Here is a 19425-nt window from a genome sequence, read left to right as displayed (position 1 = left end):
TGAACATGACTCAGGATTTTCCGCCTGAGTAATGGGAGGGAGGGTGCTGCGATCAAGCGAAGTGGCAAAGGCCTGAGTGGAGCAAGTCTGAAGGCGGAGATGAGCAGTTCTTTTGGGGAACGTTAAGCTCGAGAAGTCTGTTAGACATGCAGGAGAAAAAGTGTTTTCACTGGCTGTTAGTATTTTATCTCCACTGGGTCCTCCAAATATATTGGTTGAATGAAAGATGAAGAAAAGTTATTCAAATATTATGTGAAAGAAGTATTAGACGATCCTATTTTATGTATACATGTGTGTATACAGACACACACACATACACTTATTTGTATAAGAAAAAATATGTATAGATACCAAAATATTAACAGTAGTGATATGGGTTATGGTGTTTGAGTGATTTTAGCTTAATTTCTTTCTCTTTTTAGAAATCTGTATTTTCTAAAATCTCTCTCTATATAAAAGAGAGACATGCTCTGAAGAGTGAGAAGACTATGACTTCTGTCAATAAATCATAGGTTTTTTTCAACCATTGCTAAGTAGTTGAAGAACCCTTGGATTGTTTGCAGATTTTTTCTTTATGAATAGGAACACTGTGAACAGCTTGCTCTCTTTTCTTTTGAAGTATTTCCTCGTGATCTACTCCCAAAATTATAAAAAAGATATAAAAATTTGTAGCTCTTCTTAAATATTACGAGATTACTCTGCAGAAAAACTGAACCGATTTACAGTTCCAGCAGTGAAAGGATGCTAGACAGTGCATTAGGAAAGACATCCCCTCCTACTATTTCACACCGAAAATTACTTAGCAGCATTTCTTTAGCTGCCATGGGGGCGTGAAAAGGCTTCACGTAACTCTTCCCTACTCACAGGTGTGGGAATCGGCGTGGTCCATGCCGGGTACGAGAGACGCCTGGCCCATCACCTGGGAGCGCACAGCACACCCTCCATCCTAGGAATCATAAACGGGAAAATCTCCTTCTTCCATAACGCAGTTGTCCGCGAGAACCTCCGACAGTTTGTAGAGAGTCTTCTTCCGGGGAACTTGGTGGAGAAAGTAAGTACCTGTCGAGGAAAATCTGGGAGAGTGGTTTACAGGGTGCCCAGAACTGCTGACTGCCCTGCGCTCTGTCTGCCGTCATCTCAGACCCGAGTTTCATTGTGAGCAGGGCAAGACACATAGTAATTAATTAATAACTCACACTAAATCATTTAAAGGAAGTCTGTAGGAGACTGAAGTTTGAAACAAATGAAGCACAGATTGAGAGAATTCATCCCTGTTAATAACCACTGTGAAGATTTATACTGTTGTGGGAATCTGAGCCTAAAATGACAGTGAGTCTTATTTTCTAAACAAAAAATGAGATCACAACATAGGATGAAGGATTTCTTTCCAACTCATGGATTTATTCATTTGAAGGTATTTGTCTTATGAAAGTATTCAAATTAAATTACATTTGGTTATATATATAATGATCATATATCTATAGAAAATAGCAGATACCATGAAATCAGCTATTATTTTTGGAACTTTCAAAACTTAGAGCAATGCAACAATATGAATAAATTTCACAAACAAAAGACTGAGCTAAAGAAGCCAGGCACAAAGAATTCATACTAGTTTATGGTTTTTATATTTAAGATGCATCTAATATTTTTCTTTCAGTATCTTAGCTTAGGGATCAAAGGAACTAGAGCTGGATTCTTATTTTGCTTTAAATGATTCATTCCTTTAACAATACTAAGTACAGACATTTCCGTCGTATTTCTCCATGCACTATTCATATACCTTCCCACAAGGATTATTATCATTATCCACAGAAGAAGCATTTATTGGAGTTAGCTTGAAAGGAAATTGTCAGAGAGAACTGTAGGCTCCTAAAACAATGATAGGTTGTCCTGAGGGTCCTCAAACGTTTATAAACTATCTGTTCTATGTCAGGCACTATGACAGGTGCTGAGGATGCTTTTCAAGGAGCTCCCTGCCTGGTGGGTGATTATTTCCATCCAATATGTTAAGAGCCCATCGTAGGGGCCGGCCCAGTGGCGCAGCGGTTAAGTTCGCACGTTCCGCTTCTCAGGTGGCCCCGGGTTCGCTGGTTCGGATCCTGGGTGCGGACATGGCACCGCTTGGCAAACGCCATGCTGTGGTAGGTGTCCCACATATAAAGTAGAGGAAGATGCGCATGGATGTTAGCTCAGGGCCAGTCTTCCTCAGCAAAAAGAGGAGGATTGGCAGTAGTTAGCTCAGGGCTGATCTTCCTCAAAAAAAAAAAAGAGCCCATCGTACGTAGAGAGTTGGGAAAGGCTTCCTGGCAGAAATGACCCTGTCCTGAGTCTGCCACGTGAGGGGAGAGAAGTAAGGAATGGGTTCCAGGCAGGCAGAGGTCTGGGACACGCAACAGCCTGCTTTGTATGAAGTGTCATTAGTGAGCAGAGAGGACCAGGTTTAGAGGGGTTGACAGAAATCTCACTGTGAGGGCCTCAGAGCCTTGACACCCCTTTAAGGAACTTGGGCCTTGGCCTGCAGGTGATGGAGCCATTGAAGGAGCAGAGGAGTGAAGTGATCAGATTCAGGTTTTATATAGATCATTCTGGAAGCAGAGTCGAAAAATAAACTATTTTGATAAACTATTTAAATTATGAAAAATTTCTAGATAGAAATTTGATTTATTCATGTTTTTTACTTGTTTTCTCAGGATTAATTTAAGGCATAAATAGTAAGAGTTCGAGTCTGTAAGAGCTGGAACATGTGAAAATATGAAATCAATTTCTCTGTTCCTTTAAATAGTTTTAGTTAAATGATGACAAAAGATTAGTTGTCTGCATTTTTTCTTTTTTATAAAACAATCTTTTACACATATTTGACTTTGTTTAATTATCTCCAGTCTGGATTATAATACAGTTATTGAAAATTAAATATTGAAACTAACACCCTCTTTTCAATTTAAGGTTACAAATAAAAATTATGTCAGATTCCTGTCCGGCTGGCAGCAAGAGAATAAACCACACGTCCTCCTATTTGACCAAATGCCCGTTGTGCCGCTGCTGTACAAGGTACTTCAGAGGCTGGGGTCATGTTTCCTCTTATTTTGGTGGAAAGAACTTGTCCTTTTTGTAAGTAGTAGCTCGTTCTGTGAGAAATGTTTGAAGACCAGAAATTGGCCTTAACCACCATATATTGAGCACCTAGTGATGCCACTACTGTGCTAGGGCTTTCCACACACATAATGGCATTTAGTCTTCAGAATACCCAACGATACGGGTATTAGCCCCATTTTCTAGACCAAGATACTGAAGCTTAGAGTGGTTGTATAACCTACCCAAAGTCTCCTACCGCGTACTGAATATCGATTCCCTTGAAGCCTGTCGTTCTCCACAGCGGCCCTCTGAGTGACGCCTGGTACTGCGCTTCCAGCACACCTCTGGTCGCCACTGTGACGTGAGATGGGAGAGGAGGTATCCCATGTAACCGCTGGCATGGTCACTGCCATCTTGCATAATTGGGGTACAGGTCATTCCTCAAACGCGCCATGCCTCCCACCCAGTGTAGATGTCAGTAAGATGAATATTTTGCTCTAGCTGTGAAGAAAGAGTTAGTTGTATTTAGCTTTGTTGGTACAGTTTTTGTGCACGGAACACCATAGACTTCCCACAAGGGTCCAAAGGTGTGGCAGCCCCAGCGGGCTGTGTAAGCTAGCATTCATCTCTATCCGCTGATGTGAACAAGTCACACTTGGTTTGTAGTTTACATGCAGTGCTGTCAGGTTAATTTCTTCCTCTCTATTATGCCCTAACAGTTGACTGCTTTTGCGTACAAAGATTATGTATCGTTTGGATATGTATATGTCGGTTTGAGAGGGGCGGAAGAGATGACGAGACAGTACAACGTCAACGTCTATGCCCCCACCATCCTGGTCTTTAAAGAACACACAAACAAGCCTGCAGATGCCATCCAGGTACGTGAGGGTCACCTTGTTTCAAGATTACTTTCGGGGCCGGCCCGGTGGCACAGCGGTTAAGTGCGCATGTCCCACTTCTCCGCAGCCCGGGGTTCGGCGGTTTGGATCCTGGGTGCGCACATGGCACCGCTTGGCATGCCCTGCTGTGGTAGGCATCCCACATATATAGTATAGGAAAATGGGCATGGATGTTAGCTCAGGGCCAGGCTTCCTCAGCAAAAAAAGGAGGATTGGCGGTGGTTAGCTCAGGGCTGATCTTCCTGAAAAAGAAAGATTGCTTTCACATTTTATCTCATATAAATAAACAGCAAAATTGAACAAAGCAGGTAAGGAGGAGAAACTAGTCTTTAATTTCTTCCTGCAGAGGTACAGAATTGTTTTTTAAAGTTTGTTTTTCATCTGATTTGGTCCTATTTTGCTTAAAAAATAATTTTTTAACAGAAAGTAGAATGGTGGCTGCCAGTCCAGAATGGTGGTTGCCAGGGACCGGGGGAGGAAGAAGTAGGGAGTTAGTGTTTAATGGGTACAGCTTCAGTTTGGGAAGATGAAAAGGTTCTAGAGAGGGATGGTGGTAGTGGTTGCAGAATAATGTGAATGTACTTAATGCCACAGAATTATACGCTTGAAAATGGTTAAAATGGTAAATTTTGTGTTATGTATATCTTACCACAGTGATAGAATAATAAATAATAATCTTTTACCTCTAAATTGCCCCTGTTAGAAAATCAATAATCTGGGGCTGGCCCATGGCCAAGTGGTTAAGTTGGCGCGCTCTGCTTCAGCGGCCCAGGGTTTCACCAGTTCAGATCCTGGGCACGGATGTGGCACCACTCATCAAGCCATGCTGAGGCAGTGTCCCACGTACCACAACTAGAAGGACCCACAACTAAAAATACACAACTAATGTACTGGGGGGCTTTGGGAGAAAAAGGAAAAATAAAATCTTTTAAAAAAAAAGAAAAAAAAGGAAAATCAATAATCTTATTCTAAAATAAATTTTAGGAATAAAATAAATTACAAAAATAAATTTGAGTTATATCTAAAATAATAATAAAAAAGAATAAAAAGACAACCGTAGGGGCTGGCCCCGTGGCCGAGTGGTTAAGTTCGCGTGCTCCACTGCAGGCAGCCCAGTGTTTCGTTGGTTCGAATCCTGGGCATGGACGTGGCGCTGCTCATCAAACCACGCTGAGGCAGTGTCCCACATGCCACAACTAGAGGGACCCACAACGAAGAATATACAACTATGTACCACGGGGGCTTTAGGGAGAAAAAGGAAAAAAAAATTAAAATCTTTAAAAAAAAAAAAGACAACCATAAACTAACTTAGAGAACATATAAGGGAATATTTATCTGATCTTAAGATAAGGAAGGGCTGAAAGCATTGGGAAAAATCTTGTTGGTAAATCTTAGTAACTTGATTATAAGTTCTAAAATTTTAAAGTTAAACAGCAAGCTGGGGAAATATTTACAACCAATATAAAAGCAATTAATATCTTTAATTTCTAATGAGCTGCTTTTAATCAAGGAGATCGGGGCCAGCCTGGTGGTGCAGCCATTAAAAAAAATAAAGAAAAAATTTTCTTTATTAAGGTGAAATTCATATAATACAAAATTAACCTTTTTTTTTTCCTGAGGAAGATTTGCCCTGAGCTAACACCCACTGCCAATCTTCCTCTTTTTTTCTTTTTTATGTGGGCTGCCACCACAGCGTGGCTGCCAACAGACGAGTGGTGTAGGTCTGTGCCTGGGATCTGAACCTGGGCCGCCAAAGCAGAACATGCTGAACTTAACGACTAAGCCACTGGGGCTGGCCCAAAATTAACCATTTGAAGTGTGCAATTCAGGGGCATTTAGTACATTCACAGTGTTGTGTAACCATCACCTGTATCTAGTTCCAAAACATCTTCATCCCCCAAAACTCTGGACCCATGAAGTGGTCTCTCTTGGGAAGCTGTGGGTTGATCTCCTTTTCGTTTTTGAGGAAGATTAGCCCTGAGCTAACATCTACTGCCAATCCTCCTCTTTTTGCTGAGGAAGACTGGCCCTGAGCTAACATTTGTGACCACGCTGTGGTGGCAGCCCACATAAAAAAGAAAAAAAGAGGAAGATTGGCAGTGGGTGTTAGCTCAGGGCAAATCTTCCTCAGGAAAAAAAAAGGTTAATTTTGTATTATATGAATTTCACCTTAATAAAGAAAATTTTTTAATAAAACTTCCCAAGAAAAATGGGCTAAGAATATGAATGAGATTCTGAGAAGAGATTTGATAATCACTTTTTAAAAATTGATGTTCAAAAAAGAAATTGGATCTCATTAATAATCAAAGAAAGGCAAATTTATTTCTTCTCCCATCAAATTGTTAAAGATTTTCAAAATAAAAATACTCAATAGTATTGAGAATGTAGAGAAACAAGCACCCTTTTTTTTGCCTTGCTGGAGGAAGCTTCAGAAGTTTCCAGGTTTTCAGGAAAGCAGTTGGGTGATAATGTATCAATTGCCTACATTCATTCAGCAAAAGAGTACTCCTAAGTCCTTGTTCTGTGCCCAACGCTACTCTCCGTGCTGGGGAAACCAGCAGAACTCCCTGTCCCATGTTCTGGTGGAAGTGACAGACCATCAGTATAACATACTTTATTATATGTAGTCTGTTATATGGTCATAAGTGCCAAGGAGAAAAGGCAGGAAAGGAATGTGGAGTATTGGGGGCAGAAGGTTCCCATTTTTAAGGCAGACTGGCCAAGAAGGGCCTCATTAAGATGATACTTGAGTGTAGACCTGGGGGAAATGAGGTTCCCCTTTAGGAATCTATCCTAAGGGAACAGGAACTCAGACGAGGAATTACATACGGAGACATTAAGTATATCCATAACAGCGAAAATGGGGAGGAAATACAAATATCCAACAGTAGATAATTACTGGAATATCCCAAACAGGGACTGTTATATACCCATTTAAAATGGCAATTCAGGGGTACTTAATGATGGGGATGATTTTCATAACGTAATGTTAAAGAACAAACAGGGTGCAAAATTGAGGTCCCTCAACATATATCAGGTCTCAACTCTATCTGTGGTCGTCTCAGACCTGAGTTTCACTTTGAGGCGGGCAAAACACATAGTAACTAATTTCTCCAACTTAATCATTTAAATGAAGTCTGTAGGAGACTGAAAATTGAAACAGACAAAGCACAGAGACTGAAAGATCTCAGCACATATCAACTGTATATACAGTTTAAACATTCATCTCAATTTCGTAACGTGATCTGTGGGTGTGCATACAGGTGCATAGGAAAAAACTGGAAGTAAATACATCAAAACGTTAGTAGTTATCTCCTGATGGTAGAATTATATGTTATTTTAATATTTAAGTTTTCAAAAGCCCCTATAATAAACATGTGTTATTGTATTTTTTAATGTTTTTTTTTTAAACAATCATCAAGGACCCTTTGATTTACCTTCTTTGAAAGGAGGCTAGAATGAGAACAAGAAATTCTATAGAATCCTTTATTTCATTCACTCAGAAACCTTTCATTTCCTGCCTGCTACGTAGTAAATACAGAGCCAGCTCTGACATCCAGAGGTAGTCTTTTTTTTTTTTAAAGATTTTATTTTTTCCTTTTTCTCCCCAAAGCCCCCCGGTACATAGTTGTGCATTCTTTCGTTGTGGGTTCTTCTAGTTGTGGCATGTGGGACGCTGCCTCAGCGTGGTCTGATGAGCAGTGCCATGTCCGCGCCCAGGATTCGAACTAACGAAACACTGGGCTGCCTGCAGCGGAGCGCGCGAACTTAACCACTCGGCCACGGGGCCAGCCCCCAGAGGTAGTCTTTGTCCTCAAGCAACTCAAAGTCAGGAGAGGAGAGAGACCTAAAGGCAGTTTCCATCCATCTTCATAGATGCCTCACTTAGGTGTATCGTAAACTCAGTGCCAGGTGAACATGGAGGGTCCCTGAGACTGGGGACAGGAGAACGATGTCATGTGTGGCAGACCGGATGGGAAAGTAGGTAGTAGGGAAAGAAGGGCTTGTTTAGGGACAAGATAATAAATTCAGTTATGGGTATATTGACTTAGAGCTGCCTATGGGGCATCGAAGGGGAGACGTCCATCAGGCATGGGGTCTAGGCATCTGGATCTCAGGAAAGGCAGGTGAGCTGGGGACAGAGATTGGTGGGTCATCAGTGACCGGTTAGAGGTTGAAGTCTTGACTGTGGGAGATTCCCAGGCCTGGTCTGTAAAGTAAGGAGAGAGGGGGCCATGGACACACTCTGGGCAACCACCAGCAAAAGAGGGGGTACCTCGTGGCGACTGAGAAGGACTGAGAGAGAGTCAGGAAGAGAACAAGTGCCCAGTTGGAGAGAGAAAATCGTCTCAATCCAAGGTTAATCTATGGAGATTTCTTAAATTGCTTTTTAGTAATAGCTTATACTCTTCAGAATTGTTATTTATGTATCCCCTGGAGAAAATTGTAAGTCAAACACGTTTACAAAATTACTGGTACAGTGGATGCTTTACCAGTTTGCTCTTTATGGATATAAATGTGTGCTTATAAACCGGGTCCTCCCAACAGCAAGTGGCTTAGTGTAACACAGTGGCACCGGTTGTTTCGTGTAGCTCTAGTTCCCTCGTTTTCATTTGCTGTATAGTGTCTATGCCACATTATAGTGTGTTTACTCCGTCTTCCGTTGATGGACATTTCGGGGCTTTAGGAGCAGTACTGCATGGACGTTGTGTGTATCCCAGTGCACCCATGCACACGCTTCTGTGGGACAGCGGTTTTCAGAATGTGGCTCACCGACCCCTGAGGGGGGTCCCAAAGGCCCTGTAAGGGAGTCTGTGAGATCAAAACTGTCTTCATGATATGAAGACGTAATTTGTCCTTTTTCTTTGTATTGACGCTTGCACTGATGGTGCACAAGCAATAGTGGGCAGAGCCACCTGTGCACAGCGGAGTGCACAGCCAAGACCTGGGCAGCCGGCTGCTGGTGGGCGTGTGTTCTTTGCTCCTAAGCCCTTGCCGTAGAAACAACCAGAAACAGCACTCATGCCACTCAATAGCCTTCATGAAGCAGTAAGAAGGGTAAATTGAATCAGTCAATAAACTGCCCCTGAGTTCACCTCTTCTTGATATTTTTAATCTCCTGTGTGACGGAATGGGAGGTATGCATAAAGCACTTCAGCCACTTGCCCAGGTACAAAGATTGTCTAGAGGACAAGCATTTGTGTGGTTGCTTAACTCGAGTTTTGAACTAGCCACTTTTTTAAGACAGAACATCATTTTTACTTGAAAGAATAACTGACAGACAACAGGGGCTGGCCGGTGGCCAAGTGGTTAAGTTTGCACACTCTGCTTCAGCAGCCTGGGGTTCATGGGTTTGTATCCTGGGTGCAGGCATACACACTGCTCATCAAGCCATGCTGTGGCAGTGTCCCATATACGAAATAGAGGAAGATTGGTAACAGATGTTAGCTCAGGGCCAATCTTCCTCACCAAAAAAAAAAAAAAAAAAAAACGAATAACTGACAGACTACTACGGTTATTCAGACTTGGGTATTTGGCAGACATGTTCTCAAAAATGAGTGAAGTGAGCAGTTTAAGGGAAACAACTGACAATGTTTGCTGCCGGTGGTAAAATTTAAGCTTCTGAGAAAATGACAATTTTGAAAAATTTGTATTGGCCACCATGACCTTGACAGCATCTCAAAACTTTCTGATGAGATTGGTGCATCCATACGATTTTTTTGATGTGTTTAATAAAATTCCTCAGCATTTGGAAGATCAGTGAACCAATATTTTCCAAATGACTGATGCACGATATTACAAAATCACACGTGAGTAAAAGACCCATTCTCAGTGCAAGGTGGTCAGTGAATCTTCATTTAACACAGTATTAGAAGTTCATTGGATTTGCATGGCAGCTGACCTTTAAGACATTGCCATTTATCAAATTTTGGTGTAGTGGCAAAGAAGAATATCCTCAGTTATCTGAAAAAGCTGTTAAAATAAACCTCCCTTTTCCAATTATATATCTGCATAAGGCTGGATTTTTCACCCGAAACAATCTATCACTACAGGTTGCGTGTAGAAGCAGATATTAGAATCCTCCTGTCTCTTCCGTGAAGGCAGACGTTAAAGAGATTTGGAAAAATGTAAAGCAGTGCTTCTCTTCTCACTAAACATTTTTGGTTTTAGAAAATATTATTTTTCATTTAAAAATGTTATTTGTGTTAACTTGTATGGGTTTGCTGTTATTTTTAAATGAATTAAGTATATTTTAAGTTTCTCTTTTAATTTATAATGTATCTAATAAATATCAGTAGATAAACATCACATAAACAAAAGCTCTTTGGGGTCCCCAATAATTCTGAAAAGTGTAAAGGTGTTCTGAGACCAAAAAATTTGAGATGTGTTGCTCTAGGTACATCTGGTTGCAACACTGCTGGGCCCTGGAATATGCAGATCTCCAACTTTGCTAGATGATGTGTTTTCCAAGGTGATGGTGCCGATTTGCATTTCCCCCAGTCACGTGTGAGCGGTCTGTTGCTCCACCTCCTTGCCAACACTAGGCCAATTTAATTTTTCTGAGTTGACGGAATATGTAATGGTATCTTGTGATTTAGCTTTGCGTTTCCCTTATTTACAACAAAGCTGGAGTGCCTTCTCATTTGTCTCTGGGCCTTTTGGATTTCCCCTTTTGTGACATGCCTGTCAAGTCTTTTACTCTTTTTTCCTACTGGATTATCTGCCTTTTTGTTAGTGATTTGTAGAAGTTTATTTGTGTGTTATGCCTTTTTCCCCTCCTCTTTTATCGTTTATATGTGTGGCAAACATCTTCACCCATTCTGTAACTTGTCTTTTCATTCTTTCTGTGGTCCCCTCCCTTTACATTATTTACTGAAGTACGATGCACATGTAGAAAGGTGCACAAAGCAGAAGTGTAGAGCTCAGTGAATTATCACAGAGCGAGGACATTCATGTTAGCAGCACTTGGGTCAGGAGATAAAATATTGTCAGCACCCCAGAAGGTGCCTTCTTCCTCCTCCTTCCCAAGGGTCAGCGCGGTCCTGTTTTCCAACAGCAGCGATTAGTTTTGCCTGGTTTTGAATTTTATGCACATGGAGTCACGCAGCGTATACCTCTTGCGTCTGGCTCCTGTCAGCTTGTTTGTGAGGTTCACCTGTGTCATCTGTGGAGCCTGGTATGAATATGCCACAGCGTATCTGTCTGCTCTACTGTTGACAGACATTTGGGTCTTCCCAGTTTGTGGTTATTTGACTAATGATGCTATGAATATATTCTTGTATTTGGTGACTTTTTGATGAACATAAGTTCTTACTTTTAATATATTCACTTGCATCAATATTTCCTCTTATGATTGGTTCTTTTTCTTTACTATTTAAGACATCTTTCCATACACCACGATAGGGAAGATTTTCTTCTCATGGAACTTCTATAAGCTGTATAGTTTTGCCTTTTCTATTTAAGCATAAACCATCTGGAAATGGTCTTGATACCCGGTAGACAACCCTTCTCACTTTGTTTTTTGGGTTTTGGTGGGGAAGGAGTCTCTTCAGAAGTATCTTAGCTCCTCTTGGTCTTTTGTACTTTTTGTTTACATTTTCAGTTCTGTCTGTCAAGTTCCATCAGAACAAACCAAAAAACCCCTGTTGGAGTTTTACTGGGTTTGTGTTGATTCTTTAAATTAGTTTGAGGAGAAGAGACATCTTGACAAAATGGAGCCTTCCAACGCATGAACATCGTATCTGTTTCGTTTAGGTCTTCTGTACTGTATCTCCATAAGGTTTTATACTCTTCTCCATAAATACCGTATTTCTTTCCAGCATATTTCTAGGTACTGCATAGTTTCATACTTTTTTAAAGGGCATCTTTTTTTTACTACTTTTTCTGTTGGCTGGTATTAAGTAATATAATTGTTTTTTAAATACTGACTTTGTATCCAGCAACCTTGCTAATCTCTCTTATTGATTTTAATAATTCATCTCTGTCACCTTTTGGATTTAGTAAGTATGCAATCATGTCATCTGAGATTAATGTCAATTTTGCTGCTGCTTTTTCCAGCCCTGTTTCATTTCTTTTTCTTACCTTACTGCCGACCTCTGGTGCGACATAGAATAGAAATGTAGTGATGGGGGCATCCTTGTTCTCGATCTCCATTTCCCCTACAAGGATGATGTTTGCAGAAAGCTTTTTGTAGATATCCTTTATCAGATGATGGAAGTTCCCTTCTATTCATGAATGGTATTGATTTTTATCAAATACTTTTTCCATGTATATTGAGATTATCCTGTTTTTTTTCTTCTTTAATCTTCTGTAATGTGCTAAATCATATTAATTTAGTTTCTAATGTTAAACGTAACTTGCATTCATTAAATAAACCCAACAGGATCCTGATTTATATTATGCTTTCAGTACGTGGGATTCAGTTTGCTAACATTTTGTTTAGGACTTTTGTTCATTTCTGTTCAGAAATGAGATTGACTTCTGACTTCTCTCTTCTGATGGCCACCTGGGGCTTTGCATCATGAAATGAGTTGGGGTATGTTCTCCCTTGTTCTACTCTTAGAAAGACTTTATATAATATTGGATTGTCTTCCTTGATAGTTTGGTTGAAAACATCTATAAAACCATCTGGGCCTTCACTTGTGTTTAAGGAAAGATTTTTGACTACTGATTCACCTTCTTTAATAGTTATAGAACTATTTAAGTTTTCTCTTTTTTTCCCTCTGGATATTGCTGTATTTTTCTAGAAATTTCTCTATTTCATCTGAATTTTCAGATTTGTGTGTGTGTGTATGTGAGGAAGACTGGCCCTGAGCTAACATCTGTTTGCTGATCCTCCTCTTTTTGTTTGAGGAAGATTGTCACTGAGATAACATCTGTGCCAATCTTCCTCTGTTTTATGTGGGATGCTGCCACAGTGTGGCTTGACGAGCGGTGCTAGGTCTGTGCCCAGGATCTGAACCTGCAAACCATGGGTTGCCATGTGGAGCATGTGAACTTAACCACTGCACCACTAGGCTGGCCCCTAAATTTTCAGATTTAAACAGCTTTTTCTGTTTTTTAACTTCTGCAGCATAGGTAACGATTCCTCCTTGTCATCCTTGGTAATAGTTATCCGTGCCTTCTCTCTCGTCATGATTGGTTTTACCAGAGGTTTATCAACTTTATTTAGCTCTTCTAAAGAACCAATTTTGGTTTTGTTAATTCTTGTTGTTATATGTTTGTTTTGTTTCATTGATTTCTATTTTTATCTCTATTATTTCCTTTCTACTTTTATATTTTTGCTGTTTCTTTTTAACTTCTTGATATAAATGTCTAGTTCATTAGTTTCTTTTCTATTACATGCATTTTAACAGTACCCTCCCAGTACTACTTTTTCTGCATCCCAAAGTATTTCCAAACATAAAGAGATTTTCTGGTTTACCTTATGTATTGATTTCTAGGTTAACTGTGGTCAGAGAACCTGCTAAATATAATTTAAATCCTTCAAAATGTATGAAAGTTGGTAATAACAGAGGTCATCATGCAGTTTTGTAGTCTGCCTTTTATACTGAGTAACACTGTTACTTTGGAGTTTATTTTTAATTGTTCAGTTTGCTACAAATCTTGAATGGAAGTAAATTTGCCTAAAATTCAAAATGATTAACTTTTTAAATCTGCCAGCATAAACAGTATCCGAAAGTTTTCCAGTGGAAAGATCACTCGATTTTCCTTTTGACCCGAGACAGCTGCATCGTTGCTTTCAGCCCTGCATTGTTGAAATGGATAACTGCGTGTTTTATTTGCTCAAACAGGTCTGTCTGATTTGGTTGTATTGGTTTAGCCACGCTCAGCCACATTTTTAAGTGTGTAAGTAAAGCCCATTTGCAGTGAGAAAACTGAATAAAAATCAACCCTTCCTTGGTTTTTCTGCAGGCCCGAGGTCTGAAGAAACAGGTCATTGACGACTTCATCACCCAGAACAAGTATCTGTTGGCAACCAGGCTCACCAGCCAGAAGTTGTTCCAAGAGCTCTGCCCTGTGAAGCGGTCTCACCGACAGAGGAAGTAAGGACTCAAGGCTTTGCCTCTGCTTGTCACCGCAACAGAGGGGCGTGTGGATTTTACTAGAGGGCAGTTACCGTCTACCTGTGACAGTCAGAAGTTAGTCTTCACTTAACAATATTGACTAACAACTGTGATAGTGGTAGGGTGTGCTAGTCTAGGACCAAATTATTGGATGTGCCAGCCTGGCCTAGGGGTGAGAGACAGTCTCCCTAAGAGGTAACACTTCAGCTGAGACCTGAAGGATGAGTAGACGTCAGTCAGCTGTCAGGCAGAGACTAAGGCACTTTAAAGAAGCATGGAATATGAGAGAGTTACTGTTCCTACTAGAGTACTCCACACAGGGTGAGTCTTTGCTGGCCTTGGAGAGGGTCTTGGAGTGGAGTCAGGATAATGACTATACAGGAGGGAAGTGTTGGGTACTAAGGAAATGTTAAAATAGTTAGCTGGGGATGAGAAGGCTGAGGCATACTTATTCATACAGAGTGTCTAAAAAGTTTGGAAATACAGGGAAAATATTTATTATACCTCTTTCAGATTAACGAATCAGTGGCTTTAAATTGAGGGCTGTTTCATCTGTGAAAGCTGTCTGGATATGAAAGGAAAACATGTTGATCATATTATTTGAAAATATAACTAAAATATTGTTTAAAATAAGAAAATTCCCCTGTTTCCAGACTTTTCAGATTCCTTTACAGACTTGAGAGAAGAAGGACTTTAATTGAATATAAAGAAGAGAATCTAGACTTTAAGGATTGTTAGTTACACAGCCTTTAAAAAATACCCCAAATCCACTCGCTTCTCACCTTCTTTACCACTGCCCCCCAGAAAAGGCCCCCGTCATCTCATCGAGACCACCGTGTTAGCCTTCCAGCCAGGTCTCCACACGTCAGCCAGGGATCTTCCCAAAACTGAATTGGATCAAGTCCCACTCCAGCTCGGGGTCTTTGCACTTGCAGTGCTGTCTCCCTCGAATGCTCTGACCCCATTTCCTCTTATGGCACACTTCATTCAGGTCTCTGCTCAAACATCACCTTTGCAGGTGACATTTCCCTGACCAGCCTGTCTAACTGAGTGTGACTCCCAACCCAGCCTGGACTCTCCCTCTGCCCTTCTCTTCTTTGTTTTTTTTCCATAACACTTGCCACTGTTTGTCACGATGTATCTATTTATTTGTTGTCTGTGTTACGTGGCATATAGTACGTGCTCAGTAAATACTTGGGCGGCTGAATGAATGATTAGCTCACTTTCCATTGGGACCATTGCACAGGAAGCCCTTCAGAATGAGGCTCAGCAGCCTCGGGCCTGCGACAGCATCGGCCAGCCCTGCCTGCGGTGGAGGAACTTGAGCAGATGGCTTCTGAAGGGCCCCCTGCATCGAGGCTTCAGTGACCGTTGCCTTAAAAGAAATTCCTAAACTTTGTAAAGTTTGGTTTGGGGAAAACCTCACCAGTGTGGAAAAGAAGCAGGTCATTAATGGCCTCGAAATCTTCTCTCATTAGAAACTTGCAGGGTACAGTTTCCTTAATAAAATGTGTTCGCCTCTATAAGATGAGCACAACCTCTTCTTCACCTTCCCCTGCCGTCACAGCTTCCAGCTACGGCCTTGGGGACTGGTTATGAAGTCTTGTCTCTGGTTGTTGTGCAGGTACTGTGTGGTTTTACTGACCGCCGAAGCTACCAAGTTAAGCAGACCCTTTGAGGCCTTCCTGTCCTTTGCCCTGGCAAACACACAGGACACAGTGAGATTCGTGCACGTCTACAGCAATCGGCAGCAGGAGTTTGCCGACACCCTACTACCGGACAGTGACACCTTTAAAGGGAAGTCAGCGGTGAGTCCTGGATTCTCTCTGACCCCAAGCGCTTCACGAGCACATGGCACTTGATTCTGTTTCCTCCTTCCTCAGGAGTTTTGAATACAGATCCCAGGAAATACAGAAATCTCTGAGCCTGTTTCGAAAGCCTACCCTTAAAACAGTCTTTTGCCCTGGTGATTTCACCTCCTAGGTTTTTAGCCTTGGACCTTCACAGAAAGCATCTTTCCTATGAGTACAGATTAAAATGTGTCAGTCCTTGTCAGCAGCTCTTCCCCATGGCAGGTCTAGTCTTGCAGGACCCAGTTTGTGCAATCTTCCTTAGGCTGCCAGGAATATGCTTTCAAAATTCCTCCCTCCTGTGCTTCAGCCTACCTCGTCTCTCCTTCCTCTCCCCTCCTTTGTCGTCACTCTACAGAAGCACGAAATTCTTCTTTTTCATTATTTTGGTAATCATGGAAAATCTTTTTAAAAAACAAAGATTTCCTTCAGTATAATATTAAGCCAAAGGTTATAAAACAAAGTCTGTTGAGAAGAAAGAGCTTTAACTTCTAACAAAAGCTTTGGAAAGTTGCCATAAAAATAATTTCTTTTGAAGGAAAAATTTAAATCCCTTGCAGATATTTTATACTCATGCATATCTGTGTTTGAGCTTATTGCTGGCTTCACTAGACTCTTTTTTCCATCCTCCGTGAAAAAAAACCCGAACAACAATAACTGACCATTCTTTTGAGACTTCTAATGGTTTTTCTCTCTGTCTCGCAGGTGGCTATCTTAGAGAGGCGCAACACGGCAGGAAGGGTGGTATATAAAACCCTGGAGGATCCCTGGACGGGCAGTGAGAGCGATAAATTCATCCTTTTGGGTTATCTCGACCAACTGCGGAAAGACCCAGCTCTGCTGTCCTCGGAAGCTGTGCTCCCCGACTTGACCGATGAACTTGCCCCTGTAAGCATGTGGCCCGGGAGAGTGGGCTCCGGGCACGGCTCCTGAGCTCCCAGGGCCCACGCGGAGGTTCGGCAACAGCACCGAGTTGGGGGCAGGGACTTCCCCCCAGGACTCAGGGATTCAGTCCTGACCATCGTCCATTTTCTCTCAATAGATTTTTCTCCTTCGGTGGCTATACTCTGCTTTTGACTACATCTCAGACTGCTGGGATAGCATATTTCACAACAACTGGTAGGAATATTGCTGGATTGAATTTCTTTTCCTCCATTAATACCAGGACCACTGTTCTGCTTTTGAAAAGACTCTGTTCTTTGATTTCAGTGTGCACTCAGTGTAGGCAAGTGCAAGAATGTTTACACATTTTCAACAGCTGTTCCCTTTTTCCTCTCTTTCAGTAACTTCACATTTTTTATATTTGCTGAGTGACCCTTTCCCACTAGTTGGGAAAGAAAGGATCACCCTGGCTGCCCTTGCAGACAGCAGGGCCTGGGGCTGTCCTCTGCACTGGGGTACCCCTGGTGCCACTCCTTGGCCTGACACACGTGGGCTCCAGCATATAGATGTAAAACGGATCCGTGACTTAACCAGAGGAGGAGGGCTGTCCCACTCCCACCCCAAGAAGCCTGTGAGCTCCTGAGGGGCAGACCACTCCTCGTTCATGTCTGTGACTCCTGTCCCCCCGCACAGTGCCTCTGATGGCTGTTTGTAGGTGAATAAAATTAGAGCGCCGATCCTAGAGAAAATCTTGAAAAGTCAACTTTTTCTCCCTACTCCGTCGCTCTGGGTTACATCTGAATTATTCTGGCCAGAAAAAAATTATTAAAATAAAGGAAATAATTCCATAGACTTTTTAGTCAGTGAAATTGCCCGCAACATCAGTATGTTCTTCCATGTTCACAACTGAAGTTTTTGTTACCCCTCTGTTTCCTTCTGCAGAATTTATTAAGCACAGCCTGTTATACTGAGAAACAAAATCCAACCTTTAGCGTAAGCTGTGAATTAGAACAGTAAGGAAAAAAGAATCTCTGCTTTCCCCACCTCCACGACTCCCCCCAAAAAACCCTCTATTTGCGTGAAATTAGAAAGTGTTTATTGATATGAAGGCATTTTGGTTTGGGGTTGTTTAGGGGGTTCTTTTGGGTTTTGTGGTTTTTTTGAGCCAGAGAGAAGAAACCTGAAACCATTAATGGACACATCACAGCAACCCAGCTAGAGCTGAGCCGAGTTTGTTAACTTTGTTTTAGGCGGGAAATGATGCCCCTGCTGTCGCTGGTCTTCTCTGCCCTCTTCATCCTCTTCGGCACCGTCATCGTTCAGGCTTTCAGGTAAAGGCGTCCGTGCTTCCCAGTGCGATTTCGGAAGGGTGAGCCCCAAGCCTCCAGGGTTGTTGGTACGCTTTTTTAGTAAAACTCCTTTTTTCTTACTTTAGTGACTCAAACGATGAGCGAGAGTCAAACCCCCCAGATAAAGAGGAAGCCCATGAGAAGGCCGGGAAGACTGAGCCAAGCTTCTCCAAAGAAAACAGCAGGTTTCTCTCACAAAACACCAACCCCCCCCGCCCCCCCCCTCCCGCCAGCAGCAGCCCGGCAGACATGTGGTCTGAGGAAGCGGCGTCTGCGTATGGAGTAAACCTAAGAACGCCGCTCCCTCCCCTTCGTGTGAGACGTGGATACAGGGAAAGGTCGCTGCCGATCAGTGGCTGCTGAGGAGGTCCTCAGGCATTTAGACACAGGACTAGTCATCTTCCACTCAGTACCTTCGGTTTCTCAATCCCAGATTTAATAATGAGGGCAGGCAGCAAAGAAGCAGGTCAAAGAGACGCTAGATGAGCCGGAAGCAGAGAATGGTGCGTCGCCATAACTGTGTTGACGACCTTCGTCCCCTCCTGAAGCCGCTTCTGCGCCGACTGAACGGCAGCATCTGAAAGGCTCTTTATAGGCCCGGGATTACCTGGTCCGGGTCATCCCCATCCTGCCAGCGTGTCAGGCTTAAGACTATTAAATAACATGTCTAGTCTTGTTAGGACGTAGCATTTTCTTCTGCTTGTTCCTTTTAAAAGTAATGGCGTTCCCCTGTCCTGATAACATCTTAATTCCTCAATATTTCTCTACAGCAAGATTCCTAAAAAAGGCTTTGTGGAGGTAACGGAACTCACAGATGTGACATACACCAGTAACTTGGTACGCCTGAGGCCAGGCCACATGAACGTGGTCCTCATCCTGTCAAATTCCACCAAGACCAGCCTACTGCAGAAATTCGCTTTGGAGGTCTACACGTTCACTGGGTAAGCTTGTGTGTGTGTGTGTGTGTGTGTGTGAAAGAACATGCACATTTAGGTAAAGAGGGCACTAGAGGGAAATTCTGTCCTGTCCTCTTTGACCTTGAGGGACTTTATTTGTGCAGCAAGCTGTTGGCTGTGACCTTTCCAATCTGGAAATCTAAGCTATTGTGCGGGGACCTGTTCTCCCCTTGATTTCATGTTCTGTTGGTTCTGAACAGAAGAGCTTGCCTCAGTCGCCTTCCCTGAGCCCTTTCAGGACACTGACCATTCTCTAGCTTTTGTGTATTTTCCTGAAACCAGACTCTGAGGGTGACGTATGTGACACCCAGCAAGGGATGGGGAAACGGATGAGTGGCATTTTGCAG

At 42.2% G+C, this 19425-nt stretch overlaps 1 protein-coding gene across 3 annotated transcripts in view; it reads left to right on the top strand.

The window, feature by feature from the left end:
- Window positions 1-19425, top strand: part of DNAJC16 (DnaJ heat shock protein family (Hsp40) member C16) — a 38597-nt gene that overhangs the window by 15524 nt on the left and 3648 nt on the right. For all 3 annotated transcript variants that reach the window (XM_001489768.6, XM_070252768.1, XM_023635721.2), the window contains 10 exons: window positions 867-1051; window positions 2947-3051; window positions 3795-3953; window positions 13890-14020; window positions 15666-15849; window positions 16597-16779; window positions 16934-17010; window positions 18024-18104; window positions 18209-18307; window positions 18893-19063. In XM_001489768.6, coding sequence (XP_001489818.1) covers window positions 867-1051; window positions 2947-3051; window positions 3795-3953; window positions 13890-14020; window positions 15666-15849; window positions 16597-16779; window positions 16934-17010; window positions 18024-18104; window positions 18209-18307; window positions 18893-19063 — 1375 coding nt within the window. The remainder of the gene's footprint in view (window positions 1-866; window positions 1052-2946; window positions 3052-3794; window positions 3954-13889; window positions 14021-15665; window positions 15850-16596; window positions 16780-16933; window positions 17011-18023; window positions 18105-18208; window positions 18308-18892; window positions 19064-19425) is intronic.

Source organism: Equus caballus, chromosome 2, assembly GCF_041296265.1.
Source record: "Equus caballus isolate H_3958 breed thoroughbred chromosome 2, TB-T2T, whole genome shotgun sequence".
Taxonomy (NCBI): Eukaryota; Metazoa; Chordata; class Mammalia; order Perissodactyla; family Equidae; genus Equus; species Equus caballus.
The sequence above is the reverse complement of the archived record's forward strand: the minus strand, read 5'-3'. Positions and strand labels throughout refer to the sequence as shown.